The sequence below is a fragment of the Embiotoca jacksoni genome, unplaced genomic scaffold, assembly GCF_022577435.1.
Source record: "Embiotoca jacksoni isolate LCO1_2020_lvr unplaced genomic scaffold, fEmbJac1.0.p SCAF_21, whole genome shotgun sequence".
Taxonomy (NCBI): domain Eukaryota; kingdom Metazoa; phylum Chordata; class Actinopteri; family Embiotocidae; genus Embiotoca; species Embiotoca jacksoni.
The window spans coordinates 590,001-607,606 of NW_027185352.1; the positions used below are offsets into that span (position 1 = coordinate 590,001).

General features: G+C 45.1%; 1 protein-coding gene across 1 annotated transcript in view; it reads right to left on the bottom strand.

The window, feature by feature from the left end:
- sult4a1 (sulfotransferase family 4A, member 1) overlaps positions 1 to 17,606 on the bottom strand; it is a 43,128-nt gene that overhangs the window by 3,017 nt on the left and 22,505 nt on the right. Inside the window, exons 6-7 of the mRNA XM_069156328.1 lie at positions 5,779 to 5,917; positions 1 to 1,910 (exon numbers count right to left, since the gene is read on the bottom strand). The exon at positions 1 to 1,910 is cut by the window's left edge and continues 3,017 nt beyond it. Coding sequence (XP_069012429.1) covers positions 1,798 to 1,910; positions 5,779 to 5,917 — 252 coding nt within the window. The 3' untranslated portion in view covers positions 1 to 1,797. The remainder of the gene's footprint in view (positions 1,911 to 5,778; positions 5,918 to 17,606) is intronic.

Below are 17,606 nucleotides of genomic sequence, written 5' to 3' on the forward strand. Positions count from 1 at the left end.
CACTCTCACACACACACTCTCACTCACACACACACTCTCACACTCTCATACACACACACACACACACAGACCCTGCAGCACCTTGAGTTATAATAATAACAGCAGTAATAATCTGACGAAGACGCTGCAGCTGATTCAGGTGTGACTCTTTCTTCTCTTCAGATTTGTCTTCACCTCCAGTGGATCACACAGTATCAGGGTTAAACTGGGGACACGTTCTTCCAGCTCAGGATGCTTCTTGTTCTTCAGCTCCAGGCAGTGACGTGCTCCTGCTGACCTTCTGATATCAAGCTGTTTCATCTGTCTGGACAGTTTCAGTGTCTCATGACTGTGAATGTTTTATTGACCTCCTGACCTTCAGACGTGTGCAGATATGTGTGGCTGATATACACAAGTTAAAGAACTCCATGACCTGAATAGAGGAACGATGGAGGCTCGGTCATGTGACACGCAGAGAGTTAAAATCACATTAACTTTAAAGATGAACAATTCAAATGTATTTCTCTACACTAACAGTAGGTCACACCAACAGAGATTCATCTCTAAACTCTAGAGCCTTTAAGCACTTTTATCTTATTATTTTGGTTTTCACCGACCTGTTTCCAGGAGCTGGCCAGCTCCACAGAGCAGACGCAACGTTAGCTGGTTAGCATTCAGCTGCTAAAGAACCAGATATTTCTCATAAGAATTTAAGTGGAGATCAAAACAGAGCTCAAAGGAGAGCTGACAGATGAGCTACTTGTTGGAACCAGACACATGACATCACAGCGTGGGCAGCAGGTTCACACACACAGACCGTGTCCCAGACTTCTTCCTCAAACATCCCTAAGCCTGATGGGAAGTCTGCCCTGAATGTTCGGGGTGAGATGCACCTGCATGAGTGCTTTTCTTCAACAACGATCTGATAAAAACACGTTCTGGGCTGTTCGGGTATAAATACCACATATTTCAAACAGACATCTGAGCTGAAAACAGCTCCCGGCCTGCTGCTCCTCCAACCAGCATCTATAAACCCTGATGGTCCAGGCCAGCAACACCGCCTGGTTTTCATTATAAGAGCACATATATGACACATGTTTACCACATGTTTACCACATGTTTACCACATGTTTACCACATGCTGCAACATATGGGAGAAATATGTGGAGAAGTTTTAACATTGGAATCTGCATTTGCTTCACACATGACACCATGAACATGTTCCAATACTACATGTTTCACATGTGCAAAATACATGTGGTCATGTGGTAACGTGATCACATTAGTTGTTGCACATGTGCATTTTTTTTCTGTAACTGCAGGCAAAGAACGCTTCAAGAAACCTTTAGGTGTCAAATATAATATTAATAATAATAATAATAATGATGGTAATAATAACAATAATGATGATAATAACTTAATAAAAGTCTGAATGTTCTGTGTGTTCCACATTAACAGGAGCGCCGTCATATTTCCATCCCAGATGTCCGCAGGTCAGCTGTGACTGTGCTGACCAGCGTGGTCCAACCTGAGTTCCTGACCCGTGTGTGTCCACTCAAACACACACAGCAGTGTGGACGTACGATATTGATTGAATTCATGATTCACTAAACTATCATTCTGGATTGATTTCGATCAGTTCAGAGGGTGATTGTTGATGACAGGTTGCATTATGGGAGAAAGTCTTGTGAAGTGGTTCCAGTGTCAGACCGTTGAACGTCAGTGTGGGTGTTGGCAGGAAGAGAGCACTGGTGGACGATACTGACGTGGATCAGTTGGAGCAGGCGGGGGATGGGGGGGGGGGGGGTCTGGCTCTCCTCACAGGCTGAAGTCAAAGGTCAGGTCGGACTTGCCCATCTTTTGTCTGTACACCCCGTCGAACTTGTCGTTCATGGACACTGTGAAGACGTCCTGCCAGAGACCAACTCGACCTGCAGGAGGACAGGAAGGATTCATAAAGACAGACTGACAGGTGGGGTTTATCTCCTAAAAACATCCGTCTTATCTAACAGCTGCAGAGTGAAAACAGCTACGACTCACCTGCTGTGACACAGACTGACTGTCAGCTCTGCATTAAACCTACAGCAGACCACACAGCAGACTCCCATGCACTAAAAGAAAAAAATTGGATGACTCACAAAGGAAATAAACAGATGATAAACAAGAACTAAACATGAATGACATCATGAACCGAACTGAAAAATGATCCCAAATCAAGAAAAAGATTCAAAAGACATGAAGGTGAAAGTCAGAGGGATGAATCCAAAGACGAAAGTCTGGGGTGCAGGTCCAACATGCAGCCACACGATGGCGGTACAACCATCCCACAAATCACCCCTATAAAATCCACCTTGAAGATGAGATTATTATGGAACCTCAAAGTGTTCAACATAAAACACATATTTTAAAAGATAAAATAAAATAAATAATCATATGAATACAATTTTAAAAATGTAAAAATGAACAAACAATTGTGTTCAGAATGAATCCAAGAAGTTCTTAAAACTCAGCTCATAGATGTGAAATCATAATCTATCAATGTTAGACTAGTGTTATACTAATGGTAGACTAATGTTAGACTAATGTTAGACTAGTGTTATACTAATGTTAGACTAATGTTAGACTGGTGTTATACTAATGTTAGACTAATGTTAGACTGGTGTTATACTAATGTTAGACTGGTGTTATACTAGTGTTAGACTAATGTTAGACTGGTGTTATACTAGTGTTAGACTAATGTTAGACTGGTGTTATACTAATGTTAGACTGGTGTTATACTAGTGTTAGACTAATGTTAGACTGGCGTTATACTAATGTTAGACTAATGTTAGACTGGCGTTAGACTAGTGTTAGACTAATGTTAGACTGGTGTTATACTAATGTTAGACTAGTGTTATACTAATGTTAGACTAATGTTAGACTGGTGTTATACTAATGTTAGACTAATGTTAGACTAGTGTTATACTAATGTTAGACTAATGTTAGACTGGTGTTATACTAATGTTAGACTAATGTTAGACTGGTGTTATACTAATGTTAGACTAATGTTAGACTGGTGTTATACTAATGTTAGACTAATGTTAGACTGGCGTTAGACTAGTGTTAGACTAATGTTAGACTGGCGTTAGACTAGTGTTAGACTAATGTTAGACTGGTGTTATACTAATGTTAGACTAATGTTAGACTGGTGTTATACTAATGTTAGACGAATGTTAGACTGGTGTTAGACTAGTGTTAGACTGGTGTTGGACTAGTGTTAGACTGGTGTTATACTAATGTTAGAATAATGTTAGACTGGTGTTATACTAATGTTAGACGAATGTTAGACTGGTGTTAGACTAGTGTTAGACTGGTGTTAGACTAGTGTTAGACTGGTGTTGGACTAGTGTTAGACTGGTGTTAGACTGATGTTAGACTAGTGTTAGACTGGTGTTAGACTAGTGTTAGACTAGTGTTGGACTAGTGTTGGACTGGTGTTAGACTAGTGTTAGACTGGTATTGGACTAGTGTTAGACTGGTGTTAGACTGATGTTAGACTAGTGTTAGACTGGTGTTAGACTAGTGTTAGACTAGTGTTGGACTAGTGTTGGACTGGTGTTAGACTAGTGTTAGACTGGTGTTGGACTGGTGTTAGAATAATGTTAGACTGATGTTAGACTGGTGTTAGACTGGTGTTGGACTAGTGTTAGACTGGTGTTAGACTGATGTTAGACTAGTGTTAGACTGGTGTTAGACTAGTGTTAGACTAGTGTTGGACTGGTGTTGGACTGGTGTTGGACTGATGTTAGACTAGTGTTAGACTGGTGTTGGACTGGTGTTAGAATAATGTTAGACTGATGTTAAACTGGTGTTAGACTGGTGTTAGACTGGTGTTAGACTAGTGTTAGACTAGTGTTGGACTGGTGTTGGACTGGTGTTGGACTGATGTTAGACTAGTGTTAGACTGGTGTTGGACTGGTGTTAGAATAATGTTAGACTGATGTTAGACTGGTGTTAGACTGGTGTTAGACTAGTGTTAGACTAGTGTTAGACTGGTGTTGGACTAGTGTTGGACTGGTGTTAGACTGGTGTTAGACTAGTGTTAGACTGGTGTTGGACTGGTGTTAGAATAATGTCAGACTGATGTTAGACTGGTGTTAGACTGGTGTTAGACTGGTGTTAGACTAGTGTTAGACTAGTGTTAGACTGGTGTTGGACTAGTGTTGGACTGGTGTTAGACTAGTGTTAGACTGGTGTTGGACTGGTGTTAGAATAATGTCAGACTGATGTTAGACTGGTGTTAGACTGGTGTTAGACTGGTGTTAGACTAGTGTTAGACTGGTGTTAGACTGATGTTAGACTAGTGTTAGACTGGTGTTAGACTAGTGTTAGACTAGTGTTGGACTGGTGTTAGACTGGTGTTGGACTGGTGTTGGACTGATGTTAGAATAATGTTAGACTGATGTTAGACTGGTGTTAGACTGGTGTTACACTAGTGTTAGACTGGTGTTAGACTGGTGTTAGACTGCTGTTAGACTGGTGTTAGACTGCTGTTAGACTGCTGTTAGACTAGTGTTAGAATTTTCAGTCCTGCTGTATTTACAGATGTTTCAGTGCCGCTGTATTTACAGATGTTTCAGTGCCGCTGTATTTACAGATGTTTAAGTGCCGCTGTATTTACAGATGTTTCAGTCCTGTTGTATTTACAGATGTTTCAGTCCTGCTGTATTTACAGATGTTTCAGTCCTGCTGTATTTACAGATGTTTCAGTGCTGCTGTATTTAAAGATGTTTCAGTCCTGCTGTATTTACAGATGTTTCAGTCCTGCTGTATTTACAGATGTTTCAGTGCCGCTGTATTTACAGATGTTTCAGTGCCGCTGTATTTACAGATGTTTCAGTCCTGCTGTATTTACAGATGTTTCAGTCCTGCTGTATTTACAGATGTTTCAGTGCCGCTGTATTTACAGATGTTTCAGTCCCGCTGTATTTACAGATGTTTCAGTCCTGCTGTATTTACAGATGTTTCAGTGCCGCTGTATTTACAGATGTTTCAGTGCTGCTGTATGTACAGATGTTTCAGTCCTGCTGTATTTACAGATGTTTCAGTGCCGCTGCATTTACAGATGTTTCAGTCCTGCTGTATTTACAGATGTTTCAGTCCTGCTGTATTTACAGATGTTTCAGTGCCGCTGTATTTACAGATGTTTCAGTGCCGCTGTATTTACAGATGTTTCAGTCCTGCTGTATTTACAGATGTTTCAGTCCTGCTGTATTTACAGATGTTTCAGTGCCGCTGTATTTACAGATGTTTCAGTCCTGTTGTATTTACAGATGTTTCAGTGCCGCTGTATTTACAGATGTTTCAGTCCAGCTGTATTTACAGATGTTTCAGTCCTGCTGTATGTACAGATGTTTCAGTCCTGCTGTATTTACAGATGTTTCAGTGCCGCTGTATTTACAGATGTTTCAGTCCTGCTGTATTTACAGATGTTTCAGTCCTGCTGTATTTACAGATGTTTCAGTGCTGCAGTCGGGTTTAAATTCTGACAACATAGTTTGGTTTTGAGAACAGATGAAACAGTTTCAAGGTGAAAGTTTGTCTTTTCCCAGAAGAGTCGGAGGTTTTTTGAAGGTAGTTTGAGGAGTTTTGTGCTGACAAATTTAAAAAAGGGTGCAAGGTTTCAAGAAATTTGTCTGAGCGATTGCAAAAAAACTGTATTTACATTTTCCACAGCCTCTACATGGTAGCCAAGTTGGTTCTTTCACACAGATGCATGTCAGATTTTTGGGATGGCGCGGTCTCCTCCTCCCCACTCACCCCTGCAGATGGAGAGCGCCTCCGAGTTGCAGCACTGTTCGATGAGCTGGTTGCAGCTCTCCACCATCCCCTCCAGCTGAGCCTTGTCACAGGAAACCCCCAGGAACCGGGCCAGCTGCTCCACCAGCGTCCCCAGGTTCTGCAAGGGGGAGGACGCGTAGAAAAATGGGACCTCGGTGAAAACATAAATGCAGAGAATGGCATCCTTGCTGTGTTTTGGGTGAACACGCCCACAGCTGCGGAGGACACTGCATTCCTTCTGCTGACTCAGTCATAACGGTGAGGAACACATGTGAGGATGTAATGTACAGCTCAGTTTAACCTACACACTGATAGGAGCGCTTATTAGTGTGTACGTTATACACACGTGTGTTTGCAGACGGGTCAATGTGTGTTCAGGTTCAGTTAGAAATTACTGACCTAAATGATGGTGAGCTTAAATGAGCTGAAAACAGGTCTGCAGCTCTGAGAGGATTTTATCAGTCATCTTGCTAACATGCTAATGTGATCAAAGCATTGATTTTCAGCTGTTCTGGGAGATTTTTTTCTTTGTGTGCTCGTCTGTGTGAACTTTTGTCGACATACTCGCCTATATATGTTTTTCTTGATATTTACTTACCAATATCTCTATAATCCAGTTTTCAGTGAATATTAATCTTTGTTTAGTTAATAAGAGTATTGATCTGTGTAATTCACAGTATAAAGAGACGGGTTGAGTGTGTCAGTCTCAGTCGATGTAAGCATGATGTCACAGTGATGTCAGCGTGATGTCAGCGTGATGTCAGCGTGTTGTCAGAGTGATGTCAGGACGATATCAGCGTGATGTCAGCGTGTTGTCAGAGTGATGTCAGGGCGATGTCAGCGTGATGTCAACATGTTGTCAGCGTGATGTCACAGCGATGTCAGCGTGATGTCAGCGTGATGTCAGCGTGATGTCAACGTGATGTCACAGCGATGTCAGAGTGATGTCTGTGATCTCAGAGTGATGTCAGCGTGATGTCACAGCGATGTCAGCGTGATGTCAGCGTGATGTCAGCGTGATGTCAACGTGATGTCACAGCGATGTCAGAGTGATGTCTGTGATCTCAGAGTGATGTCAGCGTGATGTCAGGGCGATGTCAGCGTGATGTCACAGTGATGTTAGCGTAATTTCAGTGTGATGTCAGTCCGATGTCAGCTTGATCTCAGAGTGATGTCTGTGATCTCAGAGTGATGTCAGCGTGTTGTCAGCGTGATGTCAGGGCGATGTCAGCGTGATGTCAGAGTGACATCATAGCGATGTCAGCGTGATGTCAGCGATGTCAGAGCGATGTCAGAATGATGCCTGTGATGGCAGAGTGATGTCAGCGTTATGTCACAGCGATGTAAGCGTGATGTCATCACGATGTAAGCGTGATTTAGGAGCGATGTCAGAGTGATGTCACAGCGATGTCAGCGTGATTTCATAGCGATGTCAGCGTGATGTCAGAGTGATGTCAGAGCGATGTCAGCGTGATGTCATAGCGATGTCAGAGTGATGTCAGCGTGATGTCAAAGCCATGTAAGCGTGATGTCAGAGCGATGTCAGCGTGACGTCAGCGTGATGTCAGAGTGATGTCAGAGCAATGTCAGAATGATGCCAGTGATGTCAGACTGATGTCAACGTGATGTCAGCGGGATTTCAGAGCGATGTCAGTTTGATGTAACCGTAATGTCAGCTTTATGTAAGCGTGATGTCAAAGTGATGGAAGCGTGATGTAAGCGTGATGTCAGCGTGATCTCAGAGTGATGTCAGCGCGATGTCAGCGTGATGTCACAGCTATGTCAGCGTGATGTCAGCGTGATGTCAGAGCGATGTCAGAGCGATGTCAGCGCAATGTCTGTGATGTCAGGGCGATGTCAGCGTGATGTCAGCGTGATGTCAGTGATGTCAGAGCGATGTCAGAATGATGCCTGTGATGTCAAAGTGTTTTCAGCGCGATGTTAGTGTGATGGCAGAGTGATGTCAGCGTTATGTCACAGCAATGTAAGCGTGATGTCATCAAAATGTAAGCGTGATGTCACAGCGATGTCAGCGGGATTTCAGCATGATGTAACCGTAATGTCAGCTTTATGTAAGCGTGATGTCAAAGTGATGTCGGCATGATGTCACAGCGATGTCAGCGTGAAGTAAGCGTGATGTCAACGTGATCTCAGAGCGATGTCAGCGCGATGTCAGCGTGATGTAAGCGTGATGTCAGAGTGATGTCAGAGCGATGTCAGCGTGATGTAAGAGCATTCACAGCGATGTCAGCGTGATGTCAAAGTGATGCCAGCGTGAAGTCAGATAGATATCAGCGCGATGTCAGCGTGATGTCAAAGTGATGTCAGCACGATGTCAGCGGGATTTCAGCATGATGGAAGCGTGATGTCAGACCCATGTTAGCGGGATGTCAGCGTGATGTCATCGTGATGTCACAGTGATGTAAGCGTGATGTCATTGCGATGTAAGCATGATGTCAGCGTGATGTCAGAGTGATGTCAGCATGATATAAAAGTGATGTCAGGGTGATGTCAGCGTGATGTCATTGCGATGTAAGCGTGATGTCAGAGCGATATCAGCGTGATGTCACAGTGATGTCAGCGTGATGTCACAGCGATGTCAGCGTGATGTAAGCGTGATGTCAGCGTGATGTCAGCGTGATGTAAGCGTGATGTCAGCGTGATGTCAACATGTAAGCGCGATGTCAGAGTGATAGAAGCATGATGTCAGCATGTTGTCGGAGTGATGTCAGAGCGATGTCAGCGTGATGTCAGATTGATGTCAGATTGATGTCTGAGTGACGTCAGAGTGATGTCACAGCTTTGTCAGCGTGACGTCAGCGTGATGTCAGTGCGATGTCAGATTGATATCAGCGTGATGTCAAAGTGATGTCAGCGTGATGTAAGCGTGATGTCAGAATTATGTCATCGTGATGTCACAGCGATGTAAACGTGATGTCATTGCGATGGAAGCGTGATGTCAGAGCGAAGTCAGCGTGATGTCAAAGCGATGTCAGCGTGATGTAAGCGTGATGTCAGACTGATTACATCGCTCTGACATCACGCTTACATCGCTGTGATTTCAGTGCAATGTCAGCGTGATGTAAGCGTGATGTCAGAATTATGTCATCGTGATGTCACAGCGATGTAAACGTGATGTCATTGCGATGGAAGCGTGATGTCAGAGCGAAGTCAGCGTGATGTCCCAGCGATGACAGCGTGATGTCAGTGTGATGTCAGAGCAATGTAAGCGTGGTGTCAGCGTGATGTCAGCGCGATGTCAGAGTGATGGAAGCATGATGTCTTCCTGATGTCACAGCGATGTCAGCGTGATGTGATCATGATGTATGCGTGATGTCCGCGTCATGTCATAGCAATGTCAGGGCAATGTCAGCCTGATGTCAGACTGATGTCAGAGCGATGTCAGAGCGATGTCAGCGTGATGTCAGTGTGATATCAAAGTGATGTCAGGGTGATGTCAACGTGATGTCAGAGTGATGTCCGCGTCATGTCATAGCGATGTCAGGGCAATGTCAGCGTGATGTCAGCGTGATGTCACAGCGATGTAAGCGTGATGTCATTGCGATGTAAGCATGATGTCAGCGTGATGTCAGAGTGATGTCAGCATGATATAAAAGTGATGTCAGGGTGATGTCAGCGTGATGTCATTGCGATGTAAGCGTGATGTCAGAGCGATATCAGCGTGATGTCACAGTGATGTCAGCGTGATGTCACAGCGATGTCAGCGTGATGTAAGCGTGATGTCAGCGTGATGTCAGCGTGATGTAAGCGTGATGTCAGCGTGATGTCAACATGTTGTAAGCGCGATGTCAGAGTGATAGAAGCATGATGTCAGCATGTTGTCGGAGTGATGTCAGAGCGATGTCAGCGTGATGTCAGATTGATGTCAGATTGATGTCAGAGTGACATCAGAGTGATGTCACAGCTTTGTCAGCGTGACGTCAGCGTGATGTCAGTGCGATGTCAGATTGATATCAGCGTGATGTCAAAGTGATGTCAGCGTGATGTAAGCGTGATGTCAGAATTATGTCATCGTGATGTCACAGCGATGTAAACGTGATGTCATTGCGATGGAAGCGTGATGTCAGAGCGAAGTCAGCGTGATGTCAAAGCGATGTCAGCGTGATGTAAGCGTGATGTCAGACTGATTACATCGCTCTGACATCACGCTTACATCGCAATGACATCACGCTTACATCGCTGTGATTTCAGTGCAATGTCAGCATGATGTAAGCGTGATGTCAGAATTATGTCATCGTGATGTCACAACGATGTAAACGTGATGTCATTGCGATGGAAGCATGATGTCAGAGCGAAGTCAGCGTGATGTCCCAGCGATGACAGCGTGATGTCAGTGTGATGTCAGAGCGATGTAAGCGTGGTGTCAGCGTGATGTCAGCGCGATGTCAGAGTGATGGAAGCATGATGTCTTCCTGTTGTCACAGCGATGTCAGCGTGATGTGATCATGATGTATGCGTGATGTCCGCGTCATGTCATAGCAATGTCAGGGCAATGTCAGCCTGATGTCAGACTGATGTCAGAGCGATGTCAGAGCGATGTCAGCGTGATGTCAGTGTGATATCAAAGTGATGTCAGGGTGATGTCAACGTGATGTCAGAGTGATGTCCGCGTCATGTCATAGCGATGTCAGGGCAATGTCAGCGTGATGTCAGAGTGATGTCAGAGCGATGTCAGAACGATGTCAGCGTGATGTCAGAGCGATATCAAAGTGATGTCAGGGTGATGTCAGCGTGATGTCAGAGTGATGTCAGCGTGATATCAAGGGGATGTCAGGGGGATGTCAGCGTGATGTCAGTGATGTCAGCGTGATGTCAGAGTGATGACAAAGCGAAGTAAACGTGATGTCAGAGCGATGTCAGCGTGATGTCACAGCCATGTCAGAGTGATGTAACAGCGATGTCAGCGTGATGTTAGCGTGATGTCAGTGTGATGTCAGGCTGATATAACAGCGATGTAAGCGTGATGTCAAAGTGATGTCAGCGTGATGTCAGAGTGATGACATAGCGATGTCAGAGTGATGTCAAAACGATGTCAGAGTGATGTAAGCGTGATGTAAGCATGTCAGCATGATGTCAGCGTGATGTCAGAGCAATGTCAGTGACGTCAGAGTGATGTCAGAACGATGACAGGGTGATGTCAACTTGATGTCAGAGTGATGTCAGAGCGATGTCAGCGTGATGTCAGAGTGATATCAAAGTGATGTCAGGGTGATGTCAGCCTGATATAACAGCGATGTAAGGGTGATGTCAGTGATGTCAGCGTGATGTCAGAGTGATGACAAAGTGAAGTAAACGTGATGTCAGAGCGATGTCAGCGTGATGTCACAGCCATGTCAGAGTGATGTAACAGCGATGTCATCGTGATGTTAGCAAGATGTCAGTGTGATGTCAGCCTGATATAACAGCGATGTAAGAGTAATGCAATAGCGATGTAAACGTGATGTCAGAGCGATGTCAGAGCGATGTCAGCGTGATGTCAGCGTGATTTCAGCGCGATGTCAGCGTGATGGTAGTGTGATGTCAGTGTGATGTCAGCGTGATGTCAGCGTGATTTCAGCACGATGTCAGCGTGATGTCAGCGTGATGTAAGCGTGATGTCCGTGATGTCAGCGTGATGTAAGTGTGATGTCAGAGTGATTTCAAATCAATGTCAGCGTGATGTTAGCGTGATGTCAGAGTGATGTCAGAACGATGTCAGCGTGATGTTACAGCGTTGTCAACGTGATTTCAGTGTGATGTCAGCGTGATGTCAGAGTGATTTCAAATCAATGTCAGCGTGATGTCAGTGCGATTTTAGCGTGATGTCAGCGTGATGTAAGTGTAATGTCAGAGTGATTTCAAATCAATGTCAGCGTGATGTTAGCGTGATGTCAACGTGATGTCACAGCCATGTCAGAGTGATGTAACAGCGATGTCAGCGTGATGTTAGCGTGATGTCAGTGTGATGTCAGGCTGATATAACAGCGATGTAAGCGTGATGTCAAAGTGATGTCAGCGTGATGTCAGAGTGATGACATAGCGATGTCAGAGTGATGTCAGAACGATGTCAGAGTGATGTAAGCGTGATGTAAGCATGTCAGCATGATGTCAGCGTGATGTCAGAGCAATGTCAGTGACGTCAGAGTGATGTCAGAACGATGACAGGGTGATGTCAACTTGATGTCACAGTGATGTCAGAGCGATGTCAGCGTGATGTCAGAGTGATATCAAAGTGATGTCAGGGTGATGTCAGCCTGATATAACAGCGATGTAAGGGTGATGTCAGTGATGTCAGCGTGATGTCAGAGTGATGACAAAGTGAAGTAAACGTGATGTCAGAGCGATGTCAGCGTGATGTCACAGCCATGTCAGAGTGATGTAACAGCGATGTCATCGTGATGTTAGCAAGATGTCAGTGTGATGTCAGCCTGATATAACAGCGATGTAAGAGTAATGCAATAGCGATGTAAACGTGATGTCAGAGCGATGTCAGAGCGATGTCAGCGTGATTTCAGCGCGATGTCAGCGTGATGGTAGTGTGATGTCAGTGTGATGTCAGCGTGATGTCAGCGTGATTTCAGCACGATGTCAGCGTGATGTCAGCGTAATGTAAGCGTGATGTCCGTGATGTCAGCGTGATGTAAGTGTGATGTCAGAGTGATTTCAAATCAATGTCAGCGTGATGTTAGCGTGATGTCAGAGTGATGTCAGAACGATGTCAGCGTGATGTTACAGCGTTGTCAACGTGATTTCAGTGTGATGTCAGCGTGATGTCAGAGTGATTTCAAATCAATGTCAGCGTGATGTCAGTGCGATTTTAGCGTGATGTCAGCGTGATGTAAGTGTAATGTCAGAGTGATTTCAAATCAATGTCAGCGTGATGTTAGCGTGATGTCAACGTGATGTCAGAACGATGTCAGCGTGATGTCACAGCAATGTCAGCATGATGTCACAGCGTTGTCAACGTGATTTCAGTGTGATGTCAGCGTGATGTCAGCGTGATGTCACAGTGATATCAGCGTGATGTCAGCGTGATTTCAGCGCGATGTCAGCGTGATGTCAGCGTGATGTCAGCGTGATTTCAGCGCGATGTCAGCGTGATGTCAGCGCAATGTCAGCGTAATGTCAGAGTGATGTCAGAGTGATGTCAACGTGATGTCAGACAGATGTCAGCGTGATGTCAGGGTGATGTCAGCCTGATATAACAACAATGTAAGCGTGATGTCATAGAGATGGAAACGTGATGTCAGCGCGATGTCAGCGTGATGTCAGAGTGATGTCAGAGCGAAGTAAACGTGATGTAGGAGCGATGTCAGCGTGATGTCACAGCCATGTCAGAGTGATGTAACAGCGATGTCAGCGTGATGTAAGCGTGATGTCAGAGTGATGTCAGCCTGATATAACAGCGATGTAAGCGTGATGTCATAGAGATGGAAACGTGATGTCAGAGCGATGTCAGCGTGATGTCAATGTGATGTCAGCGTGATGTCAGAGTGATGACAGAGCGAAGTAAACGTGATGTAAGAGCGATGTCGGCGTGATGTCAGCGTGATGTCAGCGTGATGTCAGAGCAATGTCAGTGATGTCAGAGTGATGTCAGAGCGATGTCAGCGTGATGTCAATGTGATGTCAGCGTGATGTCAGAGCGATGACAGAGCGAAGTAAACGTGATGTAAAAGCGATGTCAGTGTGATGTAAGCGTGATGCCAGAGCGATGTCAGAGTGATGTCAGAGCGATGTCAGAGTGATGTCAGCGTGATGTAAGCATGTCGGCGTGATGTCATCGTGAAGTCAGTGTGATGTCAGAGCGAAGTCAGCGTGATGTAAGCGTGATGTCAGCGTGATGTCACAGCAATGTCAGCGTGATGTCAGCGTGATTTAAGCATGATGTCAGTGTGATATCAGCGTGATGTCACCGTGATGTCACAGCGATGTCAGAGTGATGTCAGCGTGATGTCAGCGTGATGTCAGCGTGATGTCACAGCGATGTCAGCGTGATGTCAGCGTGATGTCACACCGTGATGTCAGTGTGATTTCAGAGTGATATGAGCGTGATGTCAGCGTGATGTCAGAGCAATGTCACAGCGATGTCAGCGTGATGTCATTGTGATTTAAGCGTGATGTCAGCGTGATCCCAGAGCGATGTCAGCGTGATGTCACCGTGATGTCAGAGTGATGTCAGCGTGATGTCAGCATGATGTCAGCACGATGTCACAGCGATGTCAGCGTGATGTCAGCGTGGTGTCACAGCGATGTAAGAGTAATGTCGTAGCGATGTCAGCGTGATGTAAGCGTGATGTCACAGTGATGTCAGCGTGATGTCAGCGCGATGTCAGCATGATGTCAGAGTGATGTCAGACAGAGTGATGTCAGCGTGATGTCAGCCTGATATAACAGCAATGTAAGCGTGATGTCATAGAGATGGAAACGTGATGTCAGCGCGATGTCAGCGTGATGTCAGAGTGATGTCAGAGTGATGTCAACGTGATGTCAGACAGATGTCAGCGTGATGTCAGGGTGATGTCAGCCTGCTATAACAGCAATGCAAGCGTGATGTCATAGAGATGGAAACGTGATGTCAGAGCGATGTCAGCGTGATGTCAGAGTGATGTCAGCGTGATGTCAGAGTGATGACAGAGCGAAGTAAACGTGATGTAGGAGCGATGTCAGCGTGATGTCACAGCCATGTCAGAGTGATGTAACAGCGATGTCAGCGTGATGTAAGCGTGATGTCAGAGTGATGTCAGCCTGATATAACAGCGATGTAAGCGTGATGTCATAGAGATGGAAACGTGATGTCAGAGCGATGACAGAGCGAAGTAAACGTGATGTAAGCATGTCGGCGTGATGTCATCATGAAGTCAGCGTGATGTCAGAGCGATGTCAGCGTGATGTAAGCATGATGTCAGCGTGATGTCACAGCAATGTCAGCGTGGTGTCAGCGTGATTTAAGCATGATGTCAGCGTGATGTCACAGCAATGTCAGCGTGATGTCAGCGTGATGTCAGCGTGATGTCAGCGTGATGTCACAGCGATGTCAGCGTGATGTCAGCGTGATGTCACACCGTGATGTCAGTGTGATGTCAGTGTGATTTCAGCGTGATATGAGCGTGATGTCAGCGTGATGTCAGAGCAATGTCACAGCGATGTCAGCGTGATGTCAGCGTGATGTTGGCGTGATGTCACAGCGATGTCAGCGTGATGTCAGTGTCATGTCAGCATGATTTCAGCGTGATGTCAGCGTGAAGTCAGCGTGATGTCACAGCGATGTCAGTGTGATGTCAGTGTGATTTCAGCGTGATGTCAAATCGATGTCAACGCGATGTCAGCGTGATATCAGCTTGATTTCAGCGCGATGTCAGCGTGATGGTAGTGTGATGTTAGCGTGATGTCAGCGTGATTTCAGCGCGATGTCAGCGTGATGTCAGTGTGATGTAAGCGTGATGTCAGAGTGATTTCAAATCGATGTCAGCGTGATGTCAGCGTGATGTCAGCGTGATTTCAGCGCGATGTCAGCGTGATGTCAGCGTGATGTAAGCGTGATGTCAGTGATGTCAGCGTGTTGTCACAGCAATGTAAGAGTAATGTCATAACGATGTAAACGTGATGTCAGAGCGATGTCAGAGCGATGTCAGCGTGATGTCACAGCGATGTCAGCGTGATGTAAGTGTGATGTCAGCGTGATGTCACAGCGATGTCAGCGTGATGTAACGTGATGTCAGAGTGATGTCAGCGTGATGTCAGCGCGATGTCAGAGTCATGTAAGCATGATGTCACAGTGATGTCAGCGTGATGTCAGCGCAATGTCAGCGTAATGTCAGAGTGATGTCAGAGTGATGTCAACGTGATGTCAGACAGATGTCAGCGTGATGTCAGGGTGATGTCAGCCTGATATAACAGCAATGTAAGCGTGATGTCATAGAGATGGAAACTTGATGTCAGAGCAATGTCAGCGTGATGTCAGAGTGATGTCAGCGTGATGTCAGAGTGATGACAGAGCGAAGTAAACGTGATGTAGGAGCGATGTCAGCGTGATGTCACAGCGATGTCAGCGTGATGTAAGCGTGATGTCAGCGTGATGTCACAGCGATGTCAATGTGATGTAACGTGATGTCAGAGTGATGTCAGCGTGATGTCAGCGCGATGTCAGCGTAATGTCAGAGTGATGTCAGAGTGATGTCAACGTGATGTCAGACAGATGTCAGCGTGATGTCAGGGTGATGTCAGCCTGATATAACAGCAATGTAAGCGTGATGTCATAGAGATGGAAACGTGATGTCAGAGCGATGTCAGCGTGATGTCAGAGTGATGTCAGCGTGATGTCAGAGTGATGACAGAGCGAAGTAAACGTGATGTAGGAGCGATGTCAGCGTGATGTCACAGCCATGTCAGAGTGATGTAACAGCGATGTCAGCGTGATGTAAGCGTGATGTCAGAGTGATGTCAGCCTGATATAACAGCGATGTAAGCGTGATGTCATAGAGATGGAAACGTGATGTCAGAGCGATGTCAGCGTGATGTCAATGTGATGTCAGCGTGATGTCAGAGTGATGACAGAGCGAAGTAAACGTGATGTAAGAGCGATGTCGGCGTGATGTCAGCGTGATGTCAGCGTGATGTCAGAGCAATGTCAGTGATGTCAGAGTGATGTCAGTGAGTCACTGAAACATGACGAGAACCTTTGTGTCACTACACAGGAAAACAGCAGCTGATGAGCAGAATCGTGCATTTTAAATTATAGTGAATGAAAGATGAAAGATGAGTGTCGTAATGTACAGGATTCATTACAAACATGTGTTAGGTTGATAGGACTCATGATGTCATGTGAGTTCCTGGTAACCACTCTCATGACTCTTCATGTTCAATAAACCTTAATTTCATCCGACTGATGATGGTGATGACGTGATGTGAAGGTTTAGCATGTTAGCATGTCATTATATACTATATTTTCAAACAGATCAAAATATCAATAACGTGTTAATGAGACGGACCGTTGGACCGAGCGGAGGCCTGTCTCCGGTTGGTATGTTAAGCTAACCAGCTGCTGGTCGTAGCCCTGTGATCACGCTGCAGTAAGTCGTAATGGTAATATTTTGTAAAATTAATGAATGATGTCAAACTGCTGAAGCCTCCATGTATTCTAATTTAAAACCACAAGGACACTAAACACAAGGAGACTGTAACTTTAGCATGTTGCACATTTACACATTCAGCAGATGCGTTCACGTGGACTCGTTAGATTGATCTCTAATACTGTATGTCCTGTATTGACTCGTCTGCCTCCACCACTCCCACACATTCCCTATCTGTCTCCTCAGCTGCTAACGCTGCTGTGCTAGCTGGTTACTAACCAGCCTGTAGTGTTGACTGGACTCTGTGGTTCGTCAGAAGCTTTGCTGTCTTCTGCTGTCAACCAAAGTATTCAGAACCAGAACGAGCTCCAACATTACAGCTGAGGGTCGGAAAACAAAAACAAAAAGCTAAAAGGAGCTTTATGGAGTCAGGCGATAAATCTGTTCACGAGTGACTGTGTTTACATCCAATCTTTTAGACTCAGTATGAAAGAAGCTTTAAATTAAATTCAAAAACATTTAAAGTTGATTTTATGCTCCTCCGATCCAGTGAGTCAGATTAAAAAGTGATTTGACAGGATTAAACATTCAGAGGATAAATAACCCTTCAAATGCAGCATCCAGCACACAACATAACTCATCTGCTCATCTGTTTGATTACAAGACGTTCTCTGAACTACAAATTCATCTTCTCCGGTCAGTTCTGAGAAACCTCTTCCAGGAATCTGCAGAAAA